The sequence below is a fragment of the Trichosurus vulpecula genome, chromosome 6 (genome assembly GCF_011100635.1).
Source record: "Trichosurus vulpecula isolate mTriVul1 chromosome 6, mTriVul1.pri, whole genome shotgun sequence".
Taxonomy (NCBI): domain Eukaryota; kingdom Metazoa; phylum Chordata; class Mammalia; order Diprotodontia; family Phalangeridae; genus Trichosurus; species Trichosurus vulpecula.
The window spans coordinates 48,013,734-48,030,069 of record NC_050578.1 but is presented as its reverse complement, the minus strand read 5'-3'; the positions used below and the strand labels follow the sequence as shown (position 1 = coordinate 48,030,069).

General features: G+C 38.7%; 1 protein-coding gene across 1 annotated transcript in view; it reads right to left on the bottom strand.

Annotated features, from left to right (window-relative positions):
* COL25A1 (collagen type XXV alpha 1 chain) overlaps positions 1-16,336 on the bottom strand; it is a 560,431-nt gene that overhangs the window by 21,901 nt on the left and 522,194 nt on the right. Inside the window, exons 30-32 of the mRNA XM_036764944.1 lie at positions 14,950-14,976; positions 4,938-4,973; positions 3,046-3,099 (exon numbers count right to left, since the gene is read on the bottom strand). Of these exons, the coding sequence (XP_036620839.1) occupies positions 3,046-3,099; positions 4,938-4,973; positions 14,950-14,976 (117 nt within the window). The remainder of the gene's footprint in view (positions 1-3,045; positions 3,100-4,937; positions 4,974-14,949; positions 14,977-16,336) is intronic.

Genomic DNA, 16,336 nt, shown 5'->3' with positions numbered 1-16,336 from the left:
AGATACTCATAATATGCGTGTTGATTCAGGTATACTTAAAATATGTACTTAGTAATTAGAATGTTGTTCTTTGAACCTGGTCAGGAAACCCTTCTTAGATGTGCAACCAAGGAAAAGTCACTTCACCTCAATTAACTCCCTAAGACTTATCCACTAAAGAGGGAATTCCCACATGGCAGGTCTTCCGGACATTTTGTTGGAACATCCTTCTTTATTTACTTCTCAAAGTTAGATACTGAAGCAGGATGTTTGACTTTCAGTTCTAGATAAGGCAATCTGAGAGAGAGCAAGATTTTGTGTGTGTGTATGGTGTGTGTGTGTGTGTGTGTGTGTGTGTGAGAGAGAGAGAGAGAGAGAGACAGAGAGAGAGAGAGACAGAGAGAGAGAGAGAGAGACAGAGAGAGAGAGAGAGAGAGAGAGAGAGAGAGAGAGAGAGACAGAGACAGAGAGAGCCAGACAGAGAGACAGAGACGGAGGGAGGGAGGAGGCAAAGAGGGAGTATACACAGAATCACAGATCAAGAGCTGGAAGGACCATCAGGGGCCATCTTGGTTAAGTCCTTCATGTTACAAGGAAGAGACAGAGAGAATAAGCATTTATTAAGTACCTACCATGTGCCAGGCACTGTGCTAAGTGCTTTACAGAAATTATTTAGTTTTATTTTTATAACAACTTTGTGAGGTACGTACTATTATTATGTCTATTTTACAATTAAGGAAAATAAGACCGAGGTTAACTAACTCGCCCAGGAGGTAAGTAACTTCCCACAGCTATTATCTAAGGCTGGATTTGAATTCAGGTCTTCCTGACTACAGGCCCAGTTGTGCCACCTTGCTGCCTAGGTACCTTTATAAGATGAAGAAATTTTTCTTTTTTAAACTATCAATATTTTCATCAGAACTGCCTAGTATTTCCAGCGTCACTGGAATCAAGCATCCGGTGGCAGGGAATAAGCCAGAGAACTAATGTTGTTCATGAAAACCTGCCTGCCTAAAAGCCTGATTTCATTTAGGCTGGCTTAATTTTTCTGGGGCTTTCTAATGTGCTCTAATGTCACTCTCTACAACCTTGTATTAAAAAAACGGTGGCCAAGCTGAAGCAGCGCCATACCAGATGAATGGCCACAATGTCCCCAGTGTCCTGACGAGGGGGACTTCCAGAGACCTGATACCAGGTTCTCTTCTGAGACTTGAACACTCTGAATGAACGCTCCTGTGCAGCTCCATTTGGATCCAGCTATGCTATCAATGGCGGTCTTGGCTCCTACAGCTGATCTCTCGATTCTCTCTGCTCCAGCAAGGAGACCTGATACCCTTGTGACACATCAGGAGCATCGGAAGTAACAGCTGATTTGCCAAATGGTTAAATCCATGCCCCCACCCCCCATTCTAGCCTCAGGGCATGCTACCAAAAGAACTTGGGAGATTTACTGATCTATTTCTAGAAATAGTCACTGCCTTTCTTGACATCACGCTGGTAAACCCAATCCTGTGGGAAAGCTTGAAGTTAGCTGTGTTTAAATGGTAAAATGTTTATTTTAAATTTAGATAAATACTGCCCTTTTCACCTATAGAATTCACAGATCAGATTGTAGATGAAGAGATAAGTGTACCTCAAAACCTCTGGAGAAGAAATGGAGGAAATGAGCAATTATTAAGCACCTACTATGTACTGGGCACTGAGCTAAGTGCTTTTCAAATATCTCATTTGGTCCTCACAACAAAGTAGGTGTTGGTATTATGCCCATTTTACAGATGAGGAAATTGAGACAAAGAAGAAGTGACTAGCCCCAGGTTACATTTGAACTGAGGTCTTTGCAACTCTAGGTCCAGTACTCTGTCCGTGGTGACATCTAACTGCCTCAAGCCATCTTGGACCTGCCAGCTAGTCAGTTAGTTTATTAGTGTTTATTAAGCAGTAATAATATGCCAGGCACTCTACTAAGTGATGGGGATACAAAGAAAGGCAAGAGACAATTCCTGATCTCAAGGATCTCCTGGCGTAAGAGGGCTGGGAGTGGGGAGGCACAATGTGAGTCCTAATTATCACCTCCCCAAATCACCTCGTATAGATTCTGCATAGGGGTGTGTGTGCATGTGTGTAAAGTTCTTTGCAAATGTCAAAGCTCTATGTAAATGCTATTATTATTATCATTTACTTTCTTTCTTCATTCTCTAGCTACTACTAACATCACCTCTCCAAACCACCTTGCATATATTCTGCCATGTGCGTGTGTGTGTGCACACGCATGTGTGTAAAGTTCTTTGCAAATGTCAAAGCTCTATGTAAATGCTATTATTATTATCATTTATTTTTATTCACTGCACAACCAAAGAGGTCTGTGATACAAAAAAGGAAGAGGGAGAGAGATTCTCTGGTTAGGTGACTAATTTCTGCTGTTGCATAAATTTTGCTATTGTCCTGTGGTTCACAACCAACATGTGAAGAGAGTGTCTTCTAATTTGAGGTTAGGGGAAAGTTTTGCTCTCTTCAGACTCTGAAATTGTTTCCTTATGGCTAAAGAAGGAAGAGGTTTTTTTGAGAGATGGAGTGGAAAAAGATTCATTTTTGTTGGTGGCGCGAATGGTCATGATGATTTGTGTTCTTTGATCTTCTTCACTAAGGGAGAACAGGGGTAGAAAGCTATGGTTTTCTCCTCTGAATGAAAACAGTAGCTTTCTACGAAAGGTTGCTTCCAAATCCTGGAGATTTTAGCCCCAATGACTAAAGCTCTCTGGCCTAATGCCATGTGAAAACATCTTCCTTATGGTTGCACAGCTGTGTATTTAGCTATGTAAATCTTTGTGTTATGTAGTCTTTTGAGTCACCTTCTAGTGTGAGGTTCTCACCTCCCTTCACCTCTCTTCATAGAAGAGAACTTAGGACCCTCCCTATTCTTTACTAACATTAAATAGTGGCATCCATTCCCCTGGGGAGAAAAAGATGGAAGCCCCTTTTTGTGCTTTGCTTTGAAACCTTGGCCAAAGATCTTTCTTCATTCCACAGATCCATTTGAATAAGTGTAGGAACATAGGAGGAACTTACTCTTTCTCCTTTAGGTCCTGCAGGTCCATGGGGTCCAATAGGGCCATCTGTACCCTAAAAAAAGAAAATGTAACAGAAATATAATTCAAAAGCTACTAAAAAGCCATAGAGGTTTCATAATTAAATGTAGCCTTAGGAAGCCATAGGGATATTTTGCTGCTCCTCATCTTTTTCTTATGTTTTATTTCTTCAGATTAACTACTTTTTAGAGGTTTATGTGAATGGCACGTTCCAGTGAGGGTAAAAAACTCCATTGACCATACTCACTCACATATCTTCTCTCCTCGTACATCACTCTTCTCCCATCCTCTATCTTTAAGGCAGAAATATAGGACTTCCCTGACCGCACACGCATTATTTTTCCTTGGTGGGCTGCTTTGGTTGTCAGCAGCAGCTGGAGTTCCTCTGAAGGCTTGGCCAGAACATTTGGAAGAGAGCTGAACAACCTTTTGCTAAAAGTCAAGTGAAGTGTGATTGTCAACAAAGTTTCCCTGCCCAGATCGAACCTTCAGAGGATCTTTTGAGGAAGTGGGGTGGGTGGAGAAGAGTGAAGAGGAGGAGGAAGAGAACGGGGTGAAGGGAAGGAATTATTCCCCTGGCTAGGATCCCTAGGGTTATCCTGTTAGCAGCAGCAGGCAGCTTGGACAACTCGCTGGCAGGATTCCCTTCTCCCTTCCATTTTAGTGGTAAAATAGCCACGAAAAGAAGTGGGAGTTGTGTGAATAAATATAGCATATAGAAAGAAACACAGAGGTCTCAATGAAAAGAATGACAGCGTAAAGGAAAGCTCTTTTGTTTTGTTTTTTAAAAATAACAGAGGTTGGCCTTTCATACATTTTTCTTTCCTTTCGGCTTCTAGAAATGCTACTGGGGGCTTCTGATGTAATTGCTACTTCTAGTGAGACTGGTTTAGGTTGCCAATAGAATGTAAGCCCCATTAAGGTCAGGAACTATTTGATTTCTGTATCTGTATCCTGACCACTTAGCAAAGTGAATGGCATGTAGGAAGCTCTTAAGAGATGCTGTATGGAAAAAAAATATTGTTTGGGCAAGTGAGTTGCAAGGTCTATTTTTAAATAAAAATATATAAATATATAAAAAATATAAATAATATATGGGTCTCAGGAAGGAATTTAGAATATTCCTACTGATTCTCTACTTTGTAGGCTGCATACTGGTAACACTGATGAAATGGCAATCCGGATTTAAAAACCCATCTCTAGAAATCTAATCCAATATGTTTGTGAGTGCTCAATCTCAACCAGTTCTGCCTTTAGCTTCAAAAGCCACCCTCAAAACATTTCAAATGCTGAAATCCAAGAAATGGAGGGAAAGGTGTTATTATGAAGCCAAGACAGGAGTCAAAGCTACATCAAATGGATACTTCTCATTTAAAAGAGATGATGCGCTTACATAAGGATTATAATGCTCACAAAGAAGCACTCTGTGTGTGTGTGTGTGTGTGTATGTGTATGTATACACACACACATATATATTTGAAATATAAATCAACAGAGAATGAACAGTAAGTAAAAACAAAGGCTAGGATCAAATCTTCTTTTGTGCCATTGGAGGAAGGGTCCCATGAAATTACGTGGACTAAAACAACAGAGTTGAGTTTTCTTGGAGACATGAGCCATACCTGTCCATCGGTAAACAAAATTTGGACCTAAGTTCCAGCCCTAGAGATAAGTCTTTTGGTGGTTCTGGGCTTCATCCACAGAAAGCTGAAATTTCATTCCCCCAGTCTTCCCAGCATGTTTGCTTCCCTCTTCCATTTCAGCACCAAGAACATTATTCATCATTTTACTCAAACAAACTGAGCCAAGAGATGCGTCCCAGAGTACCACAAACTCGTGAGGAAGGCATGCGGAGGAAGACAAGGGACTCACCCGGGATCCTGGCTTTCCGTCTAAGCCAGATGCTCCCTGTATGGTTAGGTTGGAAGCATGGTTGGTGGGTGTAACACGGATGACAAGAACATGAAATTAGTAAGTAGAACTGATGAACAAATATAACAATTCAAACAACAGAATCTGTGGCTATAGGGTTCTGAACTACCACATTGCTACAACTTGTTAGTTAAAAAAACAACAACAACACAGAACAATAAATGTCCCCCAGACCCTGACATTTTTATGACATTTCTATCCAACAAAGCCTTCTTTAAAAATCAGTCTAATGAGGTTTATAAAGTAGACTAAAGAGTCTACCATAATAACTCATAATACTCATAAAGTTCTACCTAGACCATAACAGATGATTTTTATAGAGACTATAAAATTCACAACATATTCATTTCTTTTAACAAGTGGCTCAATTTCATAAGAAAAGCTTAATTTGTTTTCCCTTTTGGAGGCAATCAGGGTTAAGTGACTTGCCCAAGGTTACACAGCTAGTGTCTGAGGTCATATTTGAACTTAGGTCTTCCTGATTTCAAGATTGGCACCACCTAGCTGCCCCAGGAAAAACTTCATTTAAAGAGCCAAATGTTACATTTCACCATTTCAAAAGATGAAGGGGAAGAAAATCTGTTTTTACAAGTTAGAATTTTGAGAATGATAAAGTGAATGACTAGATCAGGGATTTTCAACTGTCTGTAGTTAGCTTTCAGGGGGTCTGAGAATATGCCTATTTGTGTCTAATAGTGGCCATCTCTAGGGTGGAGGTAGGGAGGGAAGAAAAAAATGAACAAAACTTTGCATGATAATTTTGTTATATATTTGAAGGGAATAGCAAATTGTGCCTTATAGATTTGCAGTTTCATGTACAATTGTCTTTTATATTGTACTATGTTGTGAGAATGCTTGTTTTATTCTATAAATCAAAAATAAAATTTAAAAAAAGAAGTTGGATGGGAAAAATATATCTTTATTTTCACTAACTTCTAACTGAAATTTAGCATTTCCTTCCATTATTTAAAAAAAAATTATTCTGAGGAGTCCATAGGCTTCACCAGCCTGCCAAGAGTGTCTCTGACATAAAGCACAAAACTCCTGGGCTAAACTGTATCTCTCGCCATCACCCCTCCCTTTTCTGGTGGGGTTACATGGTGTGGCTTTGGGCAGGGGCTGAGATGACACCTGGTAAATTCTATCAGACGTGGGTTCACTGCCAGACCATCAAACATTCATTTTATTTACCACTAGAGGGACCGCTTTGAACAGAGAATGTCTGACAAACAAAATATCTAAATATGAAAATCTTCTAAATCAAAATCATCCCTAAATAAGGTACATATCAGAGATCAAATGGTAATTACTTCAATTTCTCTATTTGTTCTTTTAAAAAAATGTATGTTTTCTTTGATGCTTGATTACTGCCTGGGATCAATTGGGTAGAATTTAAATTGTGCACCTGACAGATTTCCAATGCTTACTTCAAGAATGACTGTAAGCACTATTTTTGACTTGATATGGATCATAGATTTTAAAGGTTAAAATATTTATATATGCTCTTTTTACTCATATCATTGATGTGACTGAGTATGTAAGAAAGATGAGGCACTGGCCCTATTCTTGGCTAGATTGCAGGTGAACTAACTTGCATTCCCATCTTATACCTTCAGAAGTAGTTTGTAATGCAAAACTGAGGGGGGAAATCTGATTCCTACAGCAAATAGTACAAATGATGCTACCTACATTCATATTTATAGGTATCTGTTCTTACAAAAAATTCTGATGGGTAATTGTACTTCTCCAACAGCGATGATAAGAAAATATTTCTTGTTTCGGTAGGCAAGTCATTTGGGTCACTGCTTTAGAGCAGTAACCAGGCAAATTACTGTAGGGCCAGAACTTGAACTTAAGGTTGATCGAAAGAAATCATTTTGGGAACTTAATTTAAGAAATGAAAATTCAAGTGGATGCTCTTTCATCACCTGGGATATTGACAAGTTTGGGGAATACTGGCAGAAATTTTTCAGGCATGGAGATAGTCTAAACATGTAGCCCTTCCAGAAAAGATTAAAAAAATTCAATCAACTAATAATTGGCTTTTTGGTCAGTTATTATTTGGATTTTTTATTTGCCATATAACCCTAAATTGGAAGGTTGCTCACAATTGCTTACAAAAATTACATTTTTATCAAATGTGATTAAAACTTAGATCTAGTTCCTTTTCTCTTGTGGTAGTTGGAGAGAGAAGATTGGTATGAAGCATGGGGAAGAAGGAGGAGTCTAACTTTCATTGTTTTGAAAACTTATTTAAAAATTCCCCTCTTCAGGGTCTACCACCACCTTCTGGAATGGTATGTGCAAAACAAACAACATGAAACATTCAGAACACAATAGGATTAATGTAGGGAATCACACAGCATTGTCCTCACACCAGGAACAATGATGAACTGCATGCTGGCCAATGCTAGGGAGCTACAAAGTGTGGCATTGGGGGAGAAAAAGAACTTCCAGAAGTCTTTAAATCTACACTGAATTATGGGAATGTTTTTGGCATAACCATGCGAAACAGTGAATGGGTTGGCTTTAAGAGGGAAGGGGGGGACACTTTCACTTGTTTATGGTGAGAGCTGACATGGATGCGACTGAATGAGGTGGCAAAAGTGACAAAAAATGCAAATTCTGGGGAAAACTGAATGGGACTGAGCTCTGCTCCAAAAGATGGTGCTTTCAACAACAGGAATATCGACAACATTCAAGTGCTCCTGAGTAAACCAGAGTTATTGGTTAAAATAGAAAGACAAGTCTGAGATTTGCACTAAAAATTGAATAGTTTTCTTTACTTACTGGAAGACCAAGGGGTCCTCTGTCACCCTTTTGACCTGGGTCACCCTTCAATCCTTTAAGACCATTTAACCCTGGTTCACCCTAAATGCAAAAGTAAATGCCAATTTTGGTTGCTATTATGGGTGTTTAAAGCTGGGACAGAAGAAAGAGCCAGTCTTAGAAATGGCTGCAAATTGCAGTTTTAAGTAGCAGCAGAGGCAAGTTAGAATTACCTATTATCAATTCAATATTTATTTATGGGGTTTTTGTGGGGGGGAAGGGAGGATGATTACTATGAGTTAATTGAAATGAATGATAGAATAAAAAAACTGGAATTGTTGACATCATCTTCATAGAAGGAAAAAATCCTCCTGACTGAATTAATTTAGGGGTGGGATTATGTCCCTCCTCTTTGCTCACATCTGGAAATGAAATATTTGCATCACACAGATGTGGCAAAATGCACTGGTAAAAACCAAAGGGGAAGGTGCTGGGGGAGTTTTTGTTACAAAAGCCCATTCTGCTGGAACGGCAAACTGTAATATGCAGGAGAGTCTTGAGGATGGATACTTTAAATCTTTAAGCATTTTGTTTTCACCCAAAGAGGATACAATGCCTGATGTTCTGAAATAATGCCATTTAGGAAGCCTAAATCCACTGACCTCACCAAACAATATATGCAGCTGAATCAGGATGGTAGAGACTAAATGCCCAGAATGCCTATATCCGGTCTCTGCTATCCCATATGGAAAAATAAAGTTTTTGGAAATTTTTTTTATCATTCATATGTCTAATATTAGATTAAAGGGAGAATAAATGGTAGCTCAAGATGTGTCCTAAAAGTCTTAGTGCAGCTTTAATACCTTTAAAGCTAAGCGTCTACTGTGATAGCTTTAATTTCATATTTAAAATAAATAACTTAATAAAAGAAAAATAATGAATTAATAATTAATTATTGAATTTAACATGATAGGTAAAGCTTTATGACTTGTAACTGCACTAAGGCTTTTGGGACACCCCATATAAGTCATTGGTACAACAAAAAATTATCATAGAATCACAGAATTTCAAGTCATCTAATCCAACTCAGGAATTTCCTTCTATGACAGCTCCCAAAAGAGGTCATTTGGATTCTGCCTCAGGATCTTTAGTGAAGGGAAATCCACTACCTCCTCTGTTTGTTGTTCAGTCATTTCAGTCGTGTCCAACTCTCCTCGATTCCATTTAGGGTTTTCTTGGCAAAGATACTATAGTGGTTTGCCATTTCCTTCTCCAGCTCATTTTACAGATGAGGAAACTGAAGCAAACAGGGTTAAGTGACTTGCCCAGGGTCACACAGCTAGGAAAAATCTGAGGCCAGATTTGAATTTAGGAAGATGAGTTTTCTTCCTGACTCCAGGCTCAGCGCTCTATGCACTACGGCGCCACCCAGCGTCCCCATTCTGCTTTGGGATTGTTCTCATGGTTGGCAAGTTTTTCCCTTTTATTGAGACTAAGTCTTCCACTTTTCAGCTCCTGCCCATTGCTCCTTTTTTCTCTCTGGATACCACCTGTTCTACTAACGATTGAAAACAGCCTTCACTGGCCACTCCCCACCTAATCTCCTCTTCTTTAGGCAATATATCACCATTTTATTCAGTCCTTTCTTAGAGTTGGTACCCAGAACTGAATTGTTCTGGGCACCATACTTCTCAATGCAACTTAAATTTGCCTCTTTTTGGCTGCCATATTCTAGTCATATTGGGCTTGTCCCGTACACACAAAAATAAAAAATAAAAAACACAATCCATATTTTTGCATGGGAATTCTTTTTCTAGTCATATCTATGTCGTGACATAGTACAGTTCATTCCTTCAATTCAACTGTAGGATTTAACATTTGCCTTGCTTGGGTTTAATCTAAGATTTCTCCATCTTTCAGAGATCTTTTTGGATCCTTCCTTTGCCTTTTAATGTGCTAGCTATACCTCCCCACTTTGTGTCATAGCAGACGTTTAATATCTGCTCTTTTCATCCATTTATAATCACATCATCTGTATCATAATAAAATATTGATAATAGCTAACTTTTATATAGTGCTTCCTACGTGCCCTGCTCTGTACTAAGTGTCTTACAATTATAATCTTGTTTGATCCTCACAATAACCAGAGGAGATAAGAGCTATTATTATCCCCATTTTATCGTTGAGGAAACTTACGACTAGCCAAGAGTCAGACAGCTAGTAAATGTCCAAAGCTAGATTTGAACTCAGGTCTCCTGACTCCAGCACCGTACCACATTGATAAATGTTTCAAATATATTAATTTGTGGTGCTTTTCTTTTTACATTGGGAGGTGGGAGATCAGAATTACCTAACGTCTCCATAAGACTGGAAAACAAAGATAAGATTTTTCCACTACTAAAGAGTCAACTACAGGCAGCCCTGGCCCAAAGTCTTTGTGACTTTCATGTGTAGACTTTAAATATACCAGGAACAACCTCAAAGAACCGGGAAGGTAATATTTCAGAATTAAACCTACCATATTGTCTCTGTATGGAAAAATTTGTGGCTACACTCCAAGAGGGGATAAGTTAGTTAAGGGATGGAGCAGTCCAAGGGGAGAAGAAACATACATTCTGGTCCCCCGGCCCTCACTCGTTTAATTTCTCTTGTGTCCAACAAGGTGGAATGCCTACATTCAGTGAACTCTGCAAAATAGCAATTAATGAGAATCTAAAAAAGCTCAAGTCGTCAGATTGATTATCTAATTTCAATTTGAGGTCCATAGCCTTGTATATGTATAGATTATCAAATATGGTATTGAGCTCATAATGACAAGGTAATCTTTCTTCATGTGATATTACTCAGTAAGAAGTTTTGACTCATAAAAGTCGAGAATTAAGTGGGAAGATTTCACTATGAAAATGCCTAGTTTCAGAGGAACAGCAAGTCTGAATAATGCAAATAGAATCCACTTGAGATTAGCCATGGATTAATAAATGGAATTTTAAAGAGGGAAGGGACCTTAACTGATAACTTTTTGAATAATATAATTTCAGATGATAATTTTAAAAAACTTTTTATAGTCAGAGACACTGAAGGCTAGAAGTGTTATACCCAAAGTCCTACAGCTAGAATGCAGGTCATCTGACTCTCTGTGTTGCCAAGACACCATCTGGCTTATGAGATATTTTCTCTGGGCTCAGCACATCCCCAAGAAAAGGGAAATAGTCTGTTTCTGCATACGAGGGCTGTCCAACCTTAGGGCTGTCCAATCTTAGGGCTGCATTAAAATAAAATAATTATTCAAGGGCTACGCCCAGAATAAAAAATACAGAACATTAATAGAAAGTGGGGGAACGCGTGTCATCAATACGAGGAAGCACGAAAGCAAGCACAAAACAAGAAAGCGACAACACAACAGTATAAAGGTAGGTGCATACTGACTAGCCTGCATCGTACAGACGGAACGCATCCCACAGATTGTTCGGAAATTCCGTGCAATACGTTCCATCCGTAATACTGCTTAAAAACACCAAAGAAAATTAAAATCAATGAGATTACTTATTAGTGATGAAATTAAAAAACCTATGCATTCCATGCAAATTATTATTTTATTTTTTCACTCGTGAAAATTAAAACCCACAGGTGGGCTGCATAAAATCGCACTGCAGGCAGTATTTTGGACAACCCTGCTGTATGCTATTCATTCAATCACTATGCTCAAAATTTAAGACTTTAATACCTTTCTCCCACCTTACATGCAGTCAGCTGTTGGGTCCTGTCACTCCATGAACAATGCCTCATACACATTGTTTCCGTATGCAGTGCCCTAGTCCAACCTCTAATCACCTACCTCCCATAGAAGGGCAAATAGTGAGCCACCTAGGTGTCACAGTGGATAGAGAATTGGGCCTGGGGACAGGCAGACCCGAATTAAAATTCAGGCTCAGACTGAATTAGCTGCGTGACCCTGGGCAAGTCACTTAACCTCCCCTTCAGGCTCCTTAACTGTAAATGGGGATAATAGTAGTACTTAACTCACAGGGTTGTTGTGAGGATCAATGAGACATTATTTATAAAGGGCTTAGCACAATGCCAGGCACATAGTAGGTGCTTAATAGATGCTTATTTTCTTCCCTTATTCTCTTCTTTAACCCCGTCTCCCTGTCTCCAGCCCCTTATCTATCCTTCAAATCCCTTTCAGATTTTCCTCATGTACAAGAAATATCATTCCTCTGCTCAAAACCCTATTGGCTGCTGAATTAAGTCCAAGGCTCCTTGTAAAGTGACATCACTCTCTCCACATCATCTTACATTTTTCCTCTCTCCTTATCTCGCACGCACTCTTTCTCATACTCTGTACTCTGGCCAAACTTTAATACACACCAAACCCTAAGTACGGGCTATACCTGGAATGTCCTCCTTAGCTTTCTTCCCTTGCTCCCAATCCCCCTGCAGAAATCCTTCCCATCTTTCAAGACGTGATTCATGTTTCCTTGTCCACTAAGGCTTTTTAGTTCCCTCCACCTATAAATCATGTCTCCTTCCCTGGAGCTTCCATGGCACTTTTGAAACTTTTCACATATATATATATATATATATATATATATATATATATATATATATATATATATATATATATATATATATATATACATATACACATATATATATACACATATATACATATATACATATATATATATATAGTATACCAGTGTAAGTTACATATATTTGTACCTGAGGGAACTAGATGAAATAGTAAATAGAGTGTTGGGCCCAGAGTCAAGGAGACCTGAGTTCAAATCCAGCTTCAGACACTTGTTAGCTGTGTAACTGTGGACAAGTCACTTAACCTCTATCTGACTTAGGTTCTTAAACTGTAAAATTATCCAGCTAGGTGGCTTAGTGGACAGACTCAGAAGATCTGAGTTCAAATCTGGCCTCAGATTTTTCCTAGCTGTGTGACCCTGGGCAAGTCACTTAACCCTGTTTGCTTCAGTTTCCTCATCTGTCAAATGAGCTGGAGAAGGAAATGGTAAACCACTCTAGTTTCTTTGCCAAGAAAACCTTGAATGGAGTAATAAAGAGTTGGATATGGCTGAAAAATGACCGAACTACAACAAAATGGGGATTGTAATAGCATCTACCTCTTAGGATTCTTTTTGAATATCAAAGGAGATAATATTTGTGAAGTTCCTGGTACATAGTGGGACTTCATAAATTCCTGTTTCTTTCCTTCCTATTCTATGCATACACACACATACACACTATGTATTATAGGGCATGTGTGTGTGTGTGTGTGTGTGTGTGTGTGCATGTTGTCTCCCCAATTAGATTGTAAGCTTATTGAGGGCAAGACATGCTTTATCTGTTTTTTTTTTAATCTCCCTTGGTGTCTAGCACAGTACTTCGTACACAGGACAGGAATAAATATTTCTCGAGTTGTTGAATATAAACATCATTACCATTTCTCTAATTCAGAGAGGGAAAGAAGTTTCCCAAATCTACTTTTCTTCAGTACAGTCTGGATGTCCTCAAAGGAAACACCAGGCTTCCAGGGAAGTAGGCTCCCATTCTCTAAAGAGGCAGTCTTGGAGGCAAGGTTGGTACAAGGATTTTTTTTTTGACACAATACAAACAATGCAGAAATTTTGCCAACACTTGGGTTGGGTGGATTTCTCTCTCTCTCTTTTTTCTTTCTCTCTGTCTGTCTCTGTCTCTCTCCTCTCTCCTTTCTCTCTTCTCTCTCTCCTCTCTCCTCTCTCCTCTCTCCTCTCTCTGTTTCTCTGTTTTTGTCTCTCAGTCTCACTGTCTCTGTCTCTGTTTCTGTCTCTTCTCTCTCTGTCTCTCTCCTTTCTCTCTCTCTTCTTTCTTTCTCTTTCTCTGTCTCTCTCCTCTCTCTCTCCTTTCTCTCTTTTCTTTCTTTCTCTCTGTCTCCTTTCTTTCTTCTTTCTCTCTCTCCTCTCTCTCTGTTTCTCTGTCTCTTTGTCTCTCTTCTCTCTCTGTCTCTCTCTCTTTCTCTGTCTGTCTCTCTGTCTCTGTCTCTCTGTCTCTGTCTCTCTCTGTCTCTCTGTCTCTGTCTCTGTCTCTGTCTCTGTCTCTGTCTCTCTCTCTCTCTCTGTCTCTCTGTCTCTCTCTCTCTCTCTCTCTCTCTCCAGTGGTTACTCTTTTACTCCTCTTCTGCCTACTTTTTTTCTAGACTTTGAGACATCTGTGGAATTCTTTGCCTTTGCAAAGAGTCACACCACTCTTAGAAGTGGGTCTGTCTCTTTCATTAGGTTCATTTTCAGCTCTCAGTATTCCATAGGCAGGTGATGCTTCCTGAGGGCACTGGAATTAATCACCTTTACACTGCCTTTCACCGCTAAAGTTCTAATGTTTCTTCTTAACAAAGACAAAGGGCAAGATGAGGTTATCTCTTCTGCAAAGCAGAAGGAGACGTTACTACTAAGCAGGGTTTCTAGGGGACTGTGTCTGGTAACACTCTCCATCTCCATGAATATAAAACATACGTGTAATCTCATAAATGCCCTGCAGGGTAGTTGAAATTTGAAAATGGCAGACACTAAAAATTAAATGGAAATTTAGAAGTATGGCAATATCATATTCATAGCGTGATGAAATAAATGTTAGATTTAGAGACAGAGAATCTAGATTCAAATCCCCTCTCTGTCATTATTTATGTGGTCTTGGACTAGTTACTTAAACTCTTGGGGCCTCAGTATCTGTAAAATCCGTAAAAGAGGTTGGACTAGATGGTCCTGACACTCTTCTTAGCTCTAGATCCATGAGCTTATATAAACTTCAGGAAGCACATATTAATAACACTCAGCGATTTTTAAAATGTAAGCTAAATTGGTTCTAAAGATAGCATAGTTACAAAGCAACACCTGGGAGAGTCTGAAACTTTCATCAGCTCCCTGTATGATGGGTTGATTTTTATTATCTCAATACCATAAATGTGAGTTGTGCTTGGAAGAAATGCAAAAAGAAGAAATCCATCTCTGGGTGATATCATTTAAATTTGCTGTGAGTCATTCAGCATCATAAGATTTAAACATCTGGATGCTTAAAGGCTTAAAGAATACCACCGGTATTTGACAAATGAATGAGACAGAGACAAACATGCTTGGGGTCATGCTTCACAATGATTAACAAAGAAATTTAATAGAAAGGAGCCAGGAGGTTGTTTGATTACCTTTGGCCCAGGAAGTCCATGGGGTCCCTGGAAGTAGAGAAGAAATTTCTGATTAAGAACTAGACCACTATTGGTCATTTGTAATCAAAAACAAATTATTGAATATACATATAATATACAATCTGAAAATATATATAATGTATAAAATAGATAATAGATAATACAAAAATATAACATATAATACATTATACTTAACTTACATAAAACAAATATAAGAGCAACAATGTGCTTGTTTAGGGATATAGTTAGGGAAAGAGGGTTGGTTTAGATTTGACACCTTTTGTGTCATTTGACATTAATTGTTGAATTACATAAACATTGCAGTCAATGATTCTTAAATCTAAATCCTTTATCTGCTAGCTTATCCTCATCTTTAATCACACCTTCACCCCCTCCTCATTAGAGATCACCATCCCTCCCTCTCAAGGCTTTGGATCCTTCAGAGCAGGCCCATGAATTGTGGTTGGATCTAATTCTCTCTGGCTGGCTACTGGTTGCTACTGCATGTCCATTTGTTCCTATTCAGCTAATCTATGCTTTTCATCGAGGCATATGTGATGGCTTGTGTCATTTTACAAGACATTAATGTACATACCACATACCTATTTATTCCCCTAACATATAAGATCATACATACTGCTTAAATATTACTACTAAATCCTACTCACACATTACTAACAACATGTTATTAATGTTACATCATATAACATGTATTATTCAAAACATACATGTATGGAGTACATTAATATCTTATCCTCAAGCATATAATCATATATATATTGTATATATAAAATTCAAAATAACTTTTTGACATCTCTATCAGATCTTGAAATTCCATCACGATAAGATTTCCATTAAGAAAATCACTTGTCAGTGGGGAAAATGTGTCTGGGTACAGGGAGGAATAGGGAGAATTTGAGAAAGAATTGTCTAAGAGTTATTTCTGTACATCTGTTTAATGGCCCTAACATCCAAATGTAAGTTCCTTGAGGATAGTGACTAGTTAGTTGTCATATCAATCCCCCCACGGTGCCCAACACTGTGCCTTACACATACTTCAATATTTCAGTGAAATCAGGAGCTCATTGATACGGATACTTTATATAACAATGTAGATTTGGAGTCATTCACCCCTACTTGACCCATTTGATTCTTGTTCGTGTTCTCCCATAAATCTATAACAATTATACCCAGCACTGGAGCAGCCTTCCTTTCAAAGAATGAATGAATAAAGCATTTATTTTTTAATCTTTTTTTGGGAGGGGGGAAGGCAGAGCGATTGGGGTTAAGTGACTTGCCCAAGGTCACAAAGCTAGTAAGTATGTCAAGTGCCTGAAGCCAGATTTGAACGCAGGTCCTCCTGACTCCAGGGCCAGTGCTCTACTCA